This window comes from Oncorhynchus mykiss, chromosome 5 (assembly GCF_057628025.1).
Source record: "Oncorhynchus mykiss isolate SJ-2025 chromosome 5, ASM5762802v1, whole genome shotgun sequence".
Classification (NCBI taxonomy): domain Eukaryota; kingdom Metazoa; phylum Chordata; class Actinopteri; order Salmoniformes; family Salmonidae; genus Oncorhynchus; species Oncorhynchus mykiss.
The window spans coordinates 60140019-60157273 of NC_143026.1; the positions used below are offsets into that span (position 1 = coordinate 60140019).

The following is a 17255-nucleotide window of genomic DNA, read 5'->3' on the forward strand; positions in this document are numbered from 1 at the left end:
TGAAGTGGATTTAACAAGTGACATCAGTAAGGGATCATAGCTTTCACCTGGATTCACCTGGTCAGTCTACAACCTGACCATCATATTGATGTCATTACAACCCATTTTGCCTGCTGGAAGAACTAATCAGTTTAGCAAATAAATAGGAAAACTATATAAGGGGAACCAATATGCAGCCCGAACTGAAACTAACCATGCCTCAAAAGTCTTCAGTCATCTATAATGTTAGAAAATTACTTTGATTGATGAGTATGTTCCTGATCAGGTTGTCAATTGGGTACACCTCTCGTGTACTGTGTCGTGTCTGTGACTATTATCAAATGTTATTTTATCAAATCTCTATGTGTAATTATTATTACGTAATTAATCTAATCATGTAAAGTTTAATTGTAACGTCTGTTGTCGGGAGAAGGAGAAGACCAAGGTGCAGCGTGGTAAGTATTCATAATACCTTTTAATCAATACGAATACTTGAACAAAAAAACAACAAAACGACAAACGAACAGTTCTGCAAGGTGCAATACACCAAACAGAAAACAACTACCCACAAACACCAGGTGGAAACAAGTTACCTAAGTATGGTTCTCAATCAGAGACAACGATTGACAGCTGCCTCTGATTGGGAACCATACCAGGCCAAACACATAGAACTATAACACACAGAACAAACATAGAATGCCCACCCCAACTCACGCCCTGACCAAACTAAAATAGAGACATAAAAAAGGAACTAAGGTCAGGATGTGACATTAATAAACTAGGAAGTCGGAGCACCACGGTGTCACGACTTCCGCCGAAGTCGGTCCCTCTCCTTGTTCGGGCGGCGTTCGGCTGTCAACGTCACCGGCCTTCTAGCCATCGCCGATCCACTTTTCATTTTCCATTTGTTTTGTCTTTGTCTTACACACCTGATTTCATTCCCCAATTACTTGTTCATTATTTAACCCTCTGTTCCCCCATGTTAGGTTGTGAGTAATTAGTTATTGTATTGTGGTCCGTATTTGTGGCCTTGTATTTATAAGACGTGTATTGGGATATATTTGAGTAAAATTGCTTTCATTACTCATATCTGCTGTCTTGCGCCTGACTCATCTCACCAGTTACACACAGACACTTTACACACGGGAAAACGTTTATAGAGTCTCTATTTCCTGAATCGACTCTTCAGATATTTTCATATCTTATCGAGTACAGTCTTGTATTAATGTATTATTACCTTATCAGTTCTCATTACTGAACGTCACAAAACCTTGGATATCTGCATGAACCCTAACCTCCAAAATGTATCAGCGATATACAAATTGGGTTAATTATTTATTTACTAACTAACTAAACAAATCACAGAAATACATAAACAAATAATATAGTTATTGGTTACTAACACAGTGCATTGATAAGTCCCTAGTGGGCTAAATCGGTATGACGGCTTGGTAGACAATGGAAAGGGGTGGGGACAGATAAAAAGCGGAAAAGACTAAATGGATTCACTACACACAGTTGATAATTATATTCAGTGTAATACTAATCCTTTGCACATGAACGGCCGCTCATTCGAAAAGAATTGCAATGTATATATTTGTAACGTTTGTCGTCGGAAGGAGACCAAGGTGCAGCGTGGTAAGTGTTCATGATTCTTTAATTACTCAGAACACCAAACAAAAACAACAAAAATAATAACTTATATGTGATCCCCAATCAGAGACAACGATAAACAGCTGCCTCTGATTGGGAACCACACTCAGGCAAAAAACAAAGAAATAGAAAACATAGAAATAAAGAAACTAGAATGCCCACCATAGTCACACCCTGGCCTAACCCAAATAGAGAATAAAAGCCTCTCTATGGCCAGAGCGTAACAATATTTGCACCCGTATGCCTTTGTTGTCTTCTCTGTTGGAATCGCCGGTCCGTCTCCTGGCAGTCAGTTCATCAGAGAGTCTCTGGTTAACTTCCCGAGAAGTCACAAAGTCTTTCATAGTTGTCACTTTCTCGGCGGCTCTGGATAGTGTCTGTTGTAATGGATACATCAGGCATAAAGATGGTCGTTCCATAGAATAGATGTTTCCGCGGTTGTCGGTATTCTCGTACTAGCCTTACGTAATTTCCAGCTGCAGACTAGTAATTCTACGTCTAGGATTTGCTCTCATTTTGTAGTAATCGATAGTCTCAGAGTTTAACCATTTCCAGCCGTGAAGCCAATGCTACACTCTTTATGGTCTCTGCGGCCTATAGAGTTGTAGTTCTTAACCATTTCACATGTAGCGTCAACTGCATGTTTTCTAGTCTTCTTAACCATTCGAGATATCTGGATTACCGTCGGTCTCTTTGGAATGAAATGTACATTTTGTCACGGGTGGTTTTATACTCTGGAGTAGAAAAGGGTGGTTCCATGACGCCTGATGTACTGTCTGGCTCACGGAGGTGTGGCCACTGACTAGTTAAACTTTATATGAAACTCCACACTCTCATTTAGAAGGCGAGCATCACATTACATCTTTTCACAAATAGTTTCATATTTACTCATTCATTTTATCCAACATCTAGATGTACATCTGATCATTAAAAAGTGTACACAATCAGAGGTACAGTAATGTGGATCTCCTGTCTTTCATGAGGTCACCAAATGAAACAACTTCGTCATGACTGTCCCTTAAGTGTCCACGGACCACTCCCACATTCTCAAAAATAGAAATATTGTTTAATTATTCAAACTTTTGATGCCCAAGGGTCTCTCTGTGTTCCACAGTTTACATTCCAATCTCAAACACAACAGAGCATATGGGCAGCGTATTTTATGACCGCCATAAAACAGCCGACTTCCCGCTCTCCCCCTCTACGAGAGAGAGCACGCTGTAGAGCGAACCCACTGTAACTGGATCCTTCAGATCTTCACAGGAGAGTTATGACAACTGTGTACATCACACCTTTTGTAAAAGGAAAAAGGGACTCATATCCATTCCAAATTTTGCTTGAACCCTAATTTACCAGTGTCTGCATGGAAAGCTGAACTCATTTGCGTTGGTGGATTTGTGTGTTGTATGTCTTGTTTGCCAGTAGTGGAACTAGCAGATGTTGGTTACATTGCAGTGCAGGCACCCCTGAGGTTTTGTGGTGCATGCACCTTGACTGGATTTCATGACTTCCAGTACATTTATCTCAGCTCTCTCCCTAACCCTCAGCATCAGAGAAGCCTCCTCTTGGTCCCTCGCTGGAAAAGCAAATCAAGAATCCCTGACTTCAATGGTGATGTCAGAAAGGAAACAAAATGACACTACATTTGACTGTCTATTCAACTCTCTCTACAAACAGCTATCTGTCAGAGGGTACATGAAAAGGGAAGGCTCGGTGTTGGTGAGGCTTGTATGCATCTCTTTCCCAAGATGTTGACGTTTCCTTGTTCTTTGGACATGCACTCGAAGGTTGGCAGGAAACAAGATGACGCATGACTTGTTCCCTTGCAAGTCACCTTTGATGGTTGAAATTCAACTCTGGAAAACGTTGCTGTGTGTTTAAAGTCTTAGCTAGGTTGAAGAAACTGAGACTACACTGAATATTTCAACATGTCCTCAATACACTGATTATACCAAACATCAGGAACACCTTCCTAATATTGAGTTTCCCTCAGAACAGCCTAAATTTGTCAGGCATGGACTCTACAAGGTGTCAAAAGCATTCCACAGGGATGCTGGCCCATGTTGACTCCAATGCTTCCCACAGTTGTGTCAAGTTGGCTGGATGTCCTTCGGGTGGTGGACCATCCTTGATACACACGGGAAACTGTTGAGTGTAAAAAAAACAGCAACGTTGCAGTTCTGGACACAAACCTGTGAGCCTACTACCATACCCTGTTCAAAGGCACTTTAATATTTTGTCTTGCCCATTCACCCTCTGAATGGCACACAATCCATGTCTCAATTATCTCATGGCTTAAAAATATTTCTTTAACCTGTCTCCTCTCCTTCATCTACACTGATTGAAGTGGATTTAACAAGTGAAATCAATAAGGGATCATAGCTTTCACCTGGAATCCCCTGGTCAGTCAATATCATGGAAAAAGCCAGTGTTCCTAATGTTTTGTATACTCAGTGTAGCGCTCTTAGTGATGTCTTTTGGTTTCAGTTGAAAAACAGCATTGTTTTCTATATTTGAGGTGTGATTGAGGGACATACAAAACAAGCTAACATTTCTATGAGGAGGGAAAATAAAGGGAATGCTTGTGTTTGGTCAGTGACCTCTTCTACTGCTGAGATAGTAGAGGCTGCTGATGGGAGGATGGCTCATAGTAATGGCTGGAATGGAGTCAAATGAACGGTATAAACCAAATGGAAACCACGTTTGATATGATTCCATTGACTCCATTCCAGACATTATTATGAGCCGTCCTCCACTTAGCAGCTTCCACTGTCTGAGAGGACTGTAAGGTCAGAGGTCAGGGGTTGTGACGTTCTGTAAAGTTAATCAATGATGGTTCATTAGCTGTACTACAAAAGACAGGAAGTGGGACTAGGGCAAACAGACACAGAGGTAGCTTCAGGTTACAACACCATTTTGAGCTCAGTACGACAACCCCTGAAGATGATTTTGTAATGACACTGCACTTGAGTAATTTCAACTTCTTTATGGAAAAGTATATCAAGACATTTAACTTTCTCCTTAAATACCTGCGTCTGTTGTGTCTTTTAAAAGGTTACTTTTGTGTATTTATGTTATTAACCTTTATTTTTTTCAGGGAGTCATTTCATGTGTTGTATGTGGGTACAGTGGCAGTTTCCCCTCATACTATTTATCTCTGTCTGGTATTGTGACCCTCTCTTTTGTAAACAAAATTAATTGTACTTTTATATTGCACATTTCTGAATGAATGCCCAGCAGCCGCATATATTAACGGTAACCATTAAACAACATATCCCAATATCATAGTAAACAACTGAATCAAAAACTCTCACCACATAAGAATTCTGACCTGCCTTTATTAATAAAGGACATTACTTTCACTAGTTTTCTTTGTAAAAAGCAGCCATGTATTATTCACATTATATTATTGTCTGATTGATTCTGTGGTCTGATTGTCTGATCAAGGGTCAGATTGTGCTTTTGATCCAATTTCTTTACATTACTGAAATAGGTCTGACTGGGTTTAAACCAAAAACATGTATAGCTAACAGCAGAAGCACTGGAAACAAAGGCCATCCTAAAACAAAAAAGTAACTTGCAGTAACACTGTTCACCACATGCTGTTGCACACAGTAGGAGAGATGTTCACAGTTTTCACAATAAATACATAAATAAATAAGTAGATATGTACTGGCTGGGACGATGATTTAAGTCTGAGACTTTGGTGAGCTATTTACAGAATCCCCATACAGTGTGATATGACATAGAAAGCACCATTTCCTTCAATAGAAAGGGACTCATTTGGTAAACATCAAACTGCACCTTTCCCCAGCAAGGAATGGGAGACTCCATCATGTCTAAACAGAAGGCTGGACCATGAGGGGAGATCAGTTGCGTTTTGTGGATGCGGTGGGGACCTTTTTTCCCCTTCACTGGTGTAGTAGTTTGCGTGCTACTCTGCTTTCTTGGACTTCCTCTTGCGGGTGCCTTCGCCAAACTCTTCCTTGGTTTTGACTGGTGAGACAGGGGCGACAGGTGCAGGGGCAGAGGCAGCATGGTGCTCCTCCTCACCACCTCCAAGAGGGGAGCCAAAGAGCAAGTGGCACACCCAAGACTCGATGAGGACGAAGGGAGAGCCGTGAGAGTGGCGGGCGGTCAAAATCACCTGAGTGAAATAGAAATCATAAGTGTGAAAATATTTACTTAGTTTGTGCAATTATCTAGTTGAGACAACAAAATTGCCATAGAGTAGGATCCCTATCAAGTTTGTTTAATTGCTGATACTAATAGCAAACAATAGGAAGGGAGAGGTAGGTAAGTACAGCAGTAGGGTCGAGATCAATTCCGTTTAAAAATCTGTTCAGAATATGAACTGCATATTGACAATTATTTTACAAAAGGATTTGTGTTAATTAATTTGCACAATTGCTTGAGTTAAAGCATATTTGCCCCAAACACTGTATGATGCACACTCTCTAGTATGGACTCCAGGACCTACCTTTGTAGTAGCCATGAACGCAGTGAAAAGACAGATGAGGGTGGTCTTGGACACAGGAAGCAAGTGTGTCTCCTGAAGTGTAAACAAAATGGCTCCATACAGACTGGCTTTAGTAGGGCTGGAGAGGAAAAATGTTATGAACATCAGACAAAGTCACAACATTTCTCTTGATAGAAAATATCCATTGTTATACATTTGTCAGCTTTAAAATGGATAGTTCAGCCCCATTTACACATGAATGATGATTCTCCTGGAGAATCAGTAAATGCATTCGATTGCCTTCAAATACAGTTGTGCAACTACCTGATACCTTCAGAAGTTGTGGGTGTAAATATCAATATCAGATTATTTGCTGTAATAGGAGAACATTGTCTTGCTGTCAAAAACTAGAGCTGGGAACCCCGTAGGTCGTCCTGAAACAGCTTAGGTTTCTAACAGCCAGACATTTTCTGAAAATCTTCTTCTGCTTGAGGAGGCAGCAAACAAATGTCGACGGCTGACATCAACCACAGAGTCGTGAGGAAAATCAACTCACAATGACATGTTGAGGATTTCATTGGTCTCGGGCCTCCACACACCACGCAGCAGTTGCTCAAAATTGGAAATGAGAGCCACTCCTGATCCTGGGAGGATATAAATAGAAAGTAGAAATAATTAGGACAAAGGTCTGTATCTCGCTCCTTTACAGAATGGACACACACAAGGAAAGTCCTACAGGTTGCAATAGTAGCTATGGGGGGGGGGAGGGGGGGGGGGTGCAGGGAGACCCCAACCTTTGACGTAGCCGATGATGACCATGATGAGGAAGCCGTTATGGTAGGCATGATGGGCATGGTGCACACCAGCTGCGATTTTACGAGTGCGGACAACCTCCTTTAAGGCTACCAGCACCAGCTTTACAGGCAGGAAAGCCACACATTTGTAGAACAGATTAAGAGGGCAGAAAAAGACGAGGTACCTGTTGTTACATTTTAGTGAACGAGAGAGAAACAAAAGAGTACATTTTAATAATGTTGTGGCAGTTTTTTACTTTACTTGACAACAACTTTTCTAAATAATTTTGAAATAATTACTATCAATGTTACACCAAATTCAATTTGGCCTATTTCAACAATCCTAGGCATATACAGACACAGGTTTTGCACTTTCTAAAAAAAACAACCCAATAATGTATGTAGATAAGCACATTAATCATTTAAAAGGATCTTACCAAATAGCGGAGGCTAGGAGGATGTGGCTGTTGTATTGGAAGTAGTCCAGGGGGCAACCGCCGAGCAGAACGTCTGCTAAGATGTAGCTCCCAAAGCAGTAGAGCATGGCACAGAGCCAAGAGGCCACGGGGCTCTTGCGAGCCACCTCTACTGACCCTGCAGAAGAATCAGGATTTAAATATATTCTCCACGTGAAGTCAGACTGGTAACACGTTATAGTAACATTAATAAATAACCAATTAAAAATGCTTCATAAATGCTTCATAAATAAATACTCGTGATTTGTAATGCTTATAATGCTTAGAAATGTTTCTGGACGTTAGTAAAATAAATAAATAAATAAATAAATATATATTTTTTAATAATATAAAATGTTCCATTTTTTTGCACAAATCCCCACACCAGATACAAACATACACATACGAACAACAATTTACAGACGCACACAAACTTGGAGATTAGTAAACCACGAACTACACATTTATTAATAGTTTATCAATTGTTTAATAATGCTTATTCATAAAAGTTATTATAAAGTATTACCGTGTGTGTGTGTACCATTATGTTTTGGTTGGTTCTTCCTTAGCTCTCATCCCCACATCAAATGTATACCAGCAGTATACTATTATAGTAATGATCCACTCATGTCACTCCCACCATTGAGTGAGTTACTCAAGGGCAACGTTACAGTACACACCACACGAGAAAGTCTCTGAATCCTTTTACTCATCCATTACTCAGTTATTAATTAACTCTACTAATTTGTGTTACTGGGACGAGGAAAGGGAAATCAAGTCTTTCACTACAACCCAAGTCATTTTCAAAAGCATATCTACTATAATAAGGTGTTTGAAACATCTATGGATCGTTGTAAGATTGTGGAGTAATGTGTGTCCCCCTATTGGGCACCAGAACTGTCAAGATCTAAAATAACAGGTGTGATTCTGGGTGTAGGAGTGATTTGCCTGCTGTTTGACAGAAAACTGATGCACCCTAAAAATACACGCTGCTCGATTGCTTTCCTGCCTCACAACGCAACTGGCAGGCCTGACATAAACCTTGACCCTCAACACCCCAGCCTCCAAACTCATTCATGAGGAACCAGGGAACCACTGATAAGTGATTGGTTTACATAGGTCTAGGAGCTCACGAGGCTTCTTTGAACCATTACTGGAGAGAAAAAAAACGTTCCACCTGTCTTTACTAAGATTTTACTAAGATTTTGCCAAAAAGGCAAGGTAGGGAATGAGAGTATTTTGATACCAGGTTTTATAGACCACTATCATTTACTTGTAACACGAAAATGTGTCAATGAGTAAATAATAAAATATTGAAGTAATTTAAAACTTATTCCACAATGAACAAATGCAATTTCTTCATTCAGTGTACCTTTACTTGGGTGAATAAGGGATATCCAGAAGGGTAGAACAGTCCTGGGATTGTATTAGACATGTTCATTTCGAGGCCAACATACTTGCTTTTGGACATATTTTTGGTCTCTAAGAGGCTTGGCTGCATATATTCTGGAGTATTGTAAACTTCACTTTTGATTAATACAATGTCAATGAGGTCTTACGAACACAATTACAAACGGGCTGTGAACAATCCTACTCCGAAGCAGAGGAGACTTTCTGTAGTGTGTAGCCAGCCCAGAGACATCTATTTAAGGACATTCTATTTATTACATGGGGGCCAAAGCTTTGGTATGCAACGGGTCTCTTCAGATTTCATACAGGAGACCCTTTCTGTTTAAAGGGTTAAATGTTGGGAAATGTGAGGTATTAAAGAAAAGGGTTTCTTAATTCCTCTCTCAAAGTAGGCCAAGCCGCTGCTGCCAATGTTATTCATAGGACAAATTCAAATTCCTTCCAAGTTATCAAAAGTTTATTACGATTTCCATAGTAGGCCTATGTATAAATTGACAAATTATTGTTTGAATTGGTACATGTATCTATTGGTGTTATAATTTTGGGGGGTTGACAACCCATATAGCCTAGGTTTTAACCTATTCAACGTTGACCTGTATTATATTCAATAGCCTACCTAATTACAGGCTACACAGCCTCACAATTATAAATCCATTACAACTAATGATTTCATTTTTTAACATGAATGTATAGGGGAAAAAATACCACTAACCTGGTTCATACTTGAGGTAGAGTATGGACACGATGTAATAAGCAAGATCAAAAACTGGAAACATTCCCATTTTTGAGAAATTTTGGGCAACATCGCCCAAATTGAGGACTTCCAACACGTCCATGATTTAAGATTTATAACACTACCGCGTGTATTTTATGATCACTGCGTAACTAGAATGTCAGTTGTCCGGCGACTCGCCACGAAGCTCCACGTCTTCACGAGTAAAAAGACTGTGCCACTCAAGCCCTCCTATTAATATACCTCATCTGCACAGCTTTATAATTTGTTCTCGGCCGAGCGTTTTTTCTATTCCAGCTGGTCTTATTTGTCAGCTCCCCATGTAATTCGTCGCTACGGTTGAAAAATGACAGATAGGCTTTTATTTTTGGGTCCCCAATTTTGATCAGATATGCAGCTATATACATTATTTAATCTAATCTTTGAACGATAGCTGGCCTAAGAAATATATTGACGATTTGCCATAGTGCTCTGCAAATAACACACAGAGAGAGAGAGAGAAAGAGAGACAGAGAGAAAGAAATAAAGAAAGAGAGAGAGAGGGGGAGAAAGAAAGAGATGACACGATGCGCATGTCACTATACAGGTTTACGGTTTATTTTACGATAACACGTTTTTCTATAGGCCTAAATCGTGGGTAACGTTGGCTTTGGAACCTGATGTGAAAAATCAATGCAGAATCGTATATTGATAGCCTAATAAAAACTATTACAGATTCATAATAATATTTGTATTGAGATAGTCAATTCCACCTGGCACCTGCTTATGGTAGCCTACAATAAAGACATTTGCAATAAATCAGGTAGAATATGTTTATGATGTATTATATTCATGTAACCTCGGTCCTTTAGGATTGTATTTGTTTAACAAACTGGCCTAATGATGATAAATGAAGGGTCTGAAGCCTAATTTTATTCATCATGTGCCTCCATAAACCTATGGGGTGGCTGAAATCGTGTGTTCGCGTTGTAGTACATTTGACCAAGCCAAACCTATGAGATGTAGTTGTAGAAAGAACATATAGCTCAGCAGATTATGTGGTTCCGTGAATATGCTGCGGAAAGAGTTTATTGTGAGAAAAAACGGTGCGATAGCTAGTGTAGGCCTACACATTGGCGCACGGGCTTCCCTAGTGGCTAGAAAAACGGAATTTTATAATTGATTAAACTAGGAGTCAAAATGATGTCAAAGTAGTGCTGAATATAAAATATGAGTATAAGGGCCTATGTCCAAAGCTAATTGTTTCCATGTATTACCCCCTACGTGGGTTGATTATATTTCCATGTGGCTTCCCCTTTCAAAACGTTCTCTCTACTGAACATGTTCCATGGGTGTAATCATTAGTCCAACAAGTTGCAAAACGGAACCATTTACAACTAAAACTAGAGTTTCTATTGGACCAGTTCAGCGAGGTCCCGCCCCATTTTCTTCCGTTTAAGAAACGTTTTGCAACCGAATCGGCGTATTGAATTCGCACTAGGATTACACTTCAGCCATTCGACAATTTTTTTACGATTTTCGCGGAAGTATAGCGCCTGTGTTGTGGACAAAATGATCGGGGATCTCTTGATATTCGGGTAATGCTGGACTTTTTATTATGAAACCAAAGAAAACAACTACGTAATAAAGAGATTAATTATATTTTAACAACGAGGAATGTGATAATCGTGGCCTTTTGTTTCAACCAGCCAGTGTGTAGTTTGATTGTTGTTGTTAGCAAGCTAGCTAATTTAAATTACAATGTCGGGGAGTAGTGAACTACATGTAGTTCAACTAGACTGAACACAAGTATAAAACGCAACATCTATAAAGTGTTGGTCCCATGTTTCATGACCTAAAATAAAATCCCAGAAACTGCCCATAAGCACAAAAATATTATTTATCTCAAATGTTGTGCACAAATCTTTTGACATCTGTCGGTGAGCATTTATCTTTTGCCAAAATAATCCATCAACCTGACAGGTGTGGCATATCAAGAATCTGATTAAACTGCATGATCATTACACATTACACACCTTGTGCTGGGGACAATAAAAGGCCACTCTAAAATGTGAAGTTTCGTAACACAACACAATGCCACCGATGTCTCAAATTTTGAGGGAGCGTGCTACCATAAACGTTGTTTTAGAGTATTTGGCAGTACGTCCAACCGGCCTCACAACTGCAGACCACGTGTATGGCGTTGTGTGGGCGAGCGGTTTACCTGATGTCAAAGTTGTGAACAGAGTGCCCCATGGTGGCGGTGAGTTTATGGTATGGGCAGGCATAAGCGACAGACAACGAACACAATAGCATTTTATCGATGGCAATTTGGATGTACAGAGATACCGTGACGAGATCCTGAGGCCCATTGTCATGCCACTCATCTGCCGCCATCACCTCATGTTTCAGCATGATAATGCACTGCCCCATGTCACAAGAACCTGTACACAAGTCCTGGAAGCTGAAAATGTCCCAGTCCTTCCATGGTCTGCATACTCACCAGACACGTCACCCATTGAGCATGTTTGGGATGCTCTGGATCGACGTGTACGACAGCGTGTTCCAGTTCCTGCCAATATCCAGCAACTTCACACAGCCATTGAAGAGGAGTGGGACAACATTCCATAGGCCACAATCAACAGCCTGATCAACTCTATGCGAAGGAGATGTGTCACGCTGCATGTGGCAAATGGTGGTCACACTAGATACTGACTAGTTTTCTGATCCACGACCCTACCTTTTTTTTAAGGTATCAGTGACCAACAGATGCATAACTGTATTCCCAGTCATGTAAATTCCATAGATTAGGGCCTAAGGAATTTATTTCAATTGACTGATTTCCGATATGAACTGTAACTCAGTAAAATGTTTGAAATTGTTGCATGTTACATTTGTATTTTTGTTCAGTATAGTATTTAATAAGGGCGGCAGCCTAGTAGTTAGAGCGTTGGGCAAGTAACCAATCGTATCCCCGAGCTGACAAGGTAAAAATCTGTCGTTCTGCCCCTGAGCAAGGCAGTTAACTCCCTGTTCCCCGGGCGCCGAAGACGTGGATGTCGATTTAAGGCAGCCCCCGGCACCTCTCTGATTCAGAGGGGTTGGGTTAAATGTGGAAGACACATTTCAGTTGAATGCATTCAGTTGTACAACTGACTAATATATTTTTGCAGTAGCTTGGTGGTAGTAACTTCAAATGTCGGTACTGTTTTCAGTAATTACTTTTTTTTGCCATGTAGTGGTGTAACTACTGGAACTTTACACCCTTTTTTTGCAAAAAAAAATATGGGTGAGGTAGGCAAGAATTTCCTTTATTTTCCTGCATCAGACCTGCCTAATTCTCACTTGAAACACTTTTTGTGTTTAATAGGCAAAAATCACACATCCTGTTAACATCTGACTACAGAGTGATCTGTCTTGCAATTTGCAGTCTGACATTTTAGATTTAGATATATTTTTTCACCAAGTAGTTTGTGAAAGTATTTTTTTTCCTAAGTAACTTTATTGAAGTAAACTATATTTTTCTTAAGGGTAGCTTTAGTGTAGCTTAACTTCTTCCAGTGTTAAGTAATTGGTAGCTTCGTAAGCTATATTTTCAGAGTAGCTTTCCCAACACTGTTAACTTAACAGCAAAGCCTATGTGTGGCTGAGTAAGCCTAGCCAGCACCTTCTTTGCCAGCTCACTAACGTTAGCAAACTACAGTAGCCCAGTTTAGACATAACTACCAGCTATCCTCATTTACACATACAGTGGGGCAAAAAAAGTATTTAGTCAGCCACCAATTGTGAAAGTTCTCCCACTTAAAAAGATGAGAGAGGCCTGTAATTTTCATCATAGGTACACTTCAACCATGACAGACAAAATGAGGGGGAAAAAATCCAGAAAATCACATTGTAGGATTTTTAATTAATTTATTTGCAAATTATGGTGGAAAATAAGTATTTGGTCAATAACCAAAGTTTATCTCAATACTTTGTTATATACTTTTTGTTGGCAATGACAGAGGTCAAATGTTTTCTGTAAGTCTTCACAAGGTTTTCACACACTGTTGCTGGTATTTTGGCCCATTCCTCCATGCAGATCTCCTAGAACAGTGATGTTTTGGGGCTGTTGCTGGGCAACACAGACTTTCAACTCCCTCCAAAGATTTTCTATGGGGTTGAGATCTGGAGACTGGCTAGGCCACTCCAGGACCTTGAAATGCTTCTTACGAAGCCACTCCTTCGTTGCCCGGGCGGTGTGTTTGGGATCATTGTCATGCTGAAAGACCCAGCCACGTTTCATCGTCAATGCCCTTGCTGATGGTAAGCTTTGTTACTTTGGTCCCAGCTCTCTGCAGGTCATTCACTAGGTCTCCCTGTGTGGTTCTGGGATTTTTGCTCACCGTTCTTGTGATCATTTTGACCCCATGGGGTGAGATCTTGTGTGGAGCCCCAGATCGAGGGAGATTATCAGTGGTCTTGTATGTCTTCCATTTCCTAATAATTGCTCCCACTGTTGATTTCTTCAAACCAAGCTGCTTACTGTCGTGGAGAATCGTAACAAAATTTAACACTTACAAGAACTTGTGAATTCAATACAGGCTTTTAATACAAACATATCAGAAGCCTAGATGGTCTGCGGAACACACACTTTTCCAGAGCACTGGCTCTGATTTATACACATACAACATATGAGTCCATCCCACATGCAAATTAAGTTACTTCCCTCAGTCCATCTGCCACCATTATCTTTCAATCTGTGCTTCCTGCTTGTTCACGCCCAATAACGCCCATATCTGCTTTCAGTTAAGTTATAATGGTGACAGGACCTCTTCATGTCCCAAAAATAATACATGCCCATCTTATCCTATGGGCCCCTTATTTTTGGCTTGTCCTTATTAGGACTAGTAGACTATGTGTCTCTTCTGTTCATGTCTTAAAAATATATGCCCTATGTCTATAGTCCATCAGTTGGTCATTTGGCTGACCCCCTCCTTTGTATGTCCCTCTGACCTTGGTTTGTCCAGCTGTCCTATGCTCTCATGGCCTTACTCTGGCCTCCTGTCCTATACAATAGACAATGCATTTTACCAGAATGGCAAATGCACTCTAAGTGTATCTTTCTCTTGTGGTACAGTATTAAGTTTCTTCCTATATGTACATCTTTCTCCCACATGACCTATTGCAGATTCAGTCTTCCCAGCCTGGTGCAGGTCTACAATTTTGTTTCTGGTGTCCTTTGACAGCTCTTTGGTCTTGGCCATAGTGGAGTTTGGAGTGTGACTGTTTGAGGTTGAGGACAGGTGTCTTTTATACTGATAACAAGTTCAAACAGGTGCCATTAATACAGGTAACGAGTGGAGGACAGAGGAGCCTCTTAAAGAAGAAGTTACAGGTCTGTGAGAGCCAGAAATCTTGCTTGTTTGTAGGTGACCAAATACTTCTTTTCCACCATAATTTGCAAATAAATTCATTAAAAATCCTACAATGTGATTTTCTGGATTTTCTTTTCTCATTTTGTCCGTCATAGTTGAAGTGTACCTATGATGAAAATTACAGGCCTCTCTCATATTTTTAAGTGGGAGAACTTGCACGATTGGTGGCTGACTAAATACTTTTTTGCCCCACTGTACCTGACTTGCTTAATGCCAAAGTTGGAGTTCTGTGCTGTCATGTGCTGTATTAAAAGTGATAATTTCCAACTATTTCTATGTCATTCTTTTTAGGACCTTACTCATGAACACTGGTGCTGTGTAAACTTCAAACTGTGAGTATGATACAATTTTTGTCTTGCGCTGAAGACATTGTGCTAGTTGTGCCTGGTAACACTAAACAGACAATAATGCTGGACTTCATATAATTTTTACTAGCTCATCAACACAAGACAATCAACACTGTTCTCTATTACAGTAAGAAAAAGGAGTCACAAGGACAATTTGGAGATGAACCTCGTGGACCAACTACAGGTGTGTGATGCATTGTGGTGCATTAAAAAACCTCACCTCAGGAAACTTCACAGAGTGACTATTCATGAAAATGAAAGTAAGGATACTCAAGAGGTATGCATTGAGATAGATCATCTATTTTTAAAGAACATAGGCTGCAGGCTATTGCTGATGTTTCTGCATCGTTTTTACCCCGTCCTCTGAGCCTTTGAGTCAGGCTGAAGCACTTATTGGTACGCTGTATTGCATGGTGGTGAGAGGGTCCCTGGTTCGCGCCCGGGTATGGGCGAGGGGATGGTCTAAAGTTATACTGTTACATTGGTGCCGTGACCCGGATCTCACCCGGATGATCCGGACCCGGATCAGTGGTGGTGCCGGCTAAATAGGGCATTTGTGTGCAGACCGTCCCCTCGCCCATACCCGGGCGCGAACCAGGGACCCTCTGCACACATCAACAACAGTTACCCACGAAGCATCGTTACCCATCGCGCCACAAAAGCTGCGGCCCTTGCAGAGCAAGGGGAACCACTACTTCAAGGTCTCAGAGCAAGTGACGTCACCGATTGAAACGCTATTTAGCGCGCACCACCGCTAACTAGTTAGCCGTTTCACATCCGTTACACATGAACACACAATGAAGGTCTCTATAAATCTGAAATGACACCATGGCGTATTTGTTTTAGGTGACAACATCAGAGAGTTCCTCCAGAGTCTACGCTACTTCCAGATTTTCATTGCCTTATGGAACATATTCATGATGTTTTGCATGATTCTGTAAGTAGCTGCCATCTTGTAGAGTCTAATCTACTACTATTGTCATACTGATATGCTTCTGTGCCTCACAAGGTATACCATATTGACTATAATGTATTGTGTATTAAATGCCCATGTCTATTACATTTACAGATTGTTTGGATAGTGATCAACTTCGTTTTTGGATTGGGGGCCCCTGCACAAAAAAAATAACTTTTTTGAGTTGAGATTCATGTCGGATCCTGTGACCTGCGACCATTATGTGCAATATCGCAATATTTTTGCGCTAGTTAGTTGTACCTGCATCAAAACTACAGTATTTTATCTTCATAGCATTTAGAAATAGGGAGCCAATTGGTTTTTCAGCCCTTTTATTTCCATGACTGACCTAAACTGCTTCTCATGGTTCTCTCGTCACACTGCAGAGGATATATGGTTAGCAATATATTTGGAACATCGAATCGCAGTACATATTGTATCGGCATCTAAGTATCGTGATAATATCGTATCATGAGGTCCCTGGCAATTCCCAGCCCTATTGCTAACCTGTTATCTATAGTCCTCATTTTCTTCTAAAACTTGTGAACAGAATGAGAACCATTTGACATGTTTGATGTTTGTCTTACTAAGGCCTTCTGATGTTAAGAGCATTCAGACTTAATTTTATCATTGCTTTGTTGCATACTTTTGTCTATGATCTAGTTTTGTATAATAAATCTTTACTCTAAAATGCACTTGGTGTTTTCATCCATACCCTTTTCATATTTTCCTTTCCTAATTTAGGATTTGAGTAGTGTGTCATCTGATTTAGTGCTTCTCAACCTTATTTGGTTTCTGCACTCAATCACATTGTGCATTGTTTGACACACACTCACTCATCTGTATAAACATGTTAAACAAAATCATAAAACAGTTGTGTATCAAGTCTTGATTCATTAATTAAATTAATAAGCATATATAGGCTACACAGTACAGCTTTCACATGTATTAGAATGTACGTGTTGGGCTTCATTGTTCGTGCTAAATGTATTGAATTAAGACAAATCTAACGTTTCAGATACAGTGTTTGGTTACACATCCATATTGTAATAGGATAACCCAGTAATTTAACTA

General features: G+C 40.2%; 1 protein-coding gene and 1 long non-coding RNA gene across 4 annotated transcripts; one reads left to right on the top strand and one right to left on the bottom strand.

Annotated features, from left to right (window-relative positions):
• Positions 1 to 4953: 4953 nt before the first annotated feature.
• On the bottom strand, positions 4954 to 9946 carry LOC110524152 (trimeric intracellular cation channel type A). Its single transcript, XM_021603537.3, has 6 exons — positions 9463 to 9946; positions 7323 to 7479; positions 6886 to 7070; positions 6648 to 6735; positions 6113 to 6230; positions 4954 to 5779 (listed from the first exon to the last, which is right to left on the bottom strand). Exons 1-6 carry the CDS (start codon positions 9584 to 9586, stop codon positions 5567 to 5569), a joined length of 885 nt encoding a protein of 294 aa, XP_021459212.1. The 5' UTR covers positions 9587 to 9946; the 3' UTR covers positions 4954 to 5566.
• Positions 9947 to 10919: 973 nt separating this feature from the next.
• LOC110524154 (uncharacterized) lies at positions 10920 to 16876 on the top strand. Of its 3 annotated transcripts, none has more exons than XR_005051770.2 (5): positions 10920 to 11060; positions 15171 to 15211; positions 15355 to 15410; positions 16073 to 16163; positions 16296 to 16876. It is a non-coding gene; the product is annotated as an uncharacterized LOC110524154 (long non-coding RNA). The 3 variants fall into 3 exon arrangements; XR_005051819.2 differs by having other exon boundaries at positions 10932 to 11060; positions 15355 to 15503; XR_016496186.1 differs by having other exon boundaries at positions 10946 to 11060; positions 15355 to 15486.
• Positions 16877 to 17255: the final 379 nt, after the last annotated feature.

Bases quoted from the DNA above. Each gene is read 5' to 3' on its own strand.
- LOC110524152 (XM_021603537.3), bottom strand. From the start codon at position 9,586: ATGGACGTGTTGGAAGTCCTCAATTTGGGCGATGTTGCCCAAAATTTC. The intron at 6,736-6,885 runs GTTGGGGTCTCC...ATATCCTCCCAG, and splicing joins CATCATCGGCTACGTCAAAG to GATCAGGAGTGGCTCTCATT. The intron at 6,231-6,647 runs GTGAGTTGATTT...TTTCCTCTCCAG, and splicing joins GAAATCCTCAACATGTCATT to CCCTACTAAAGCCAGTCTGT.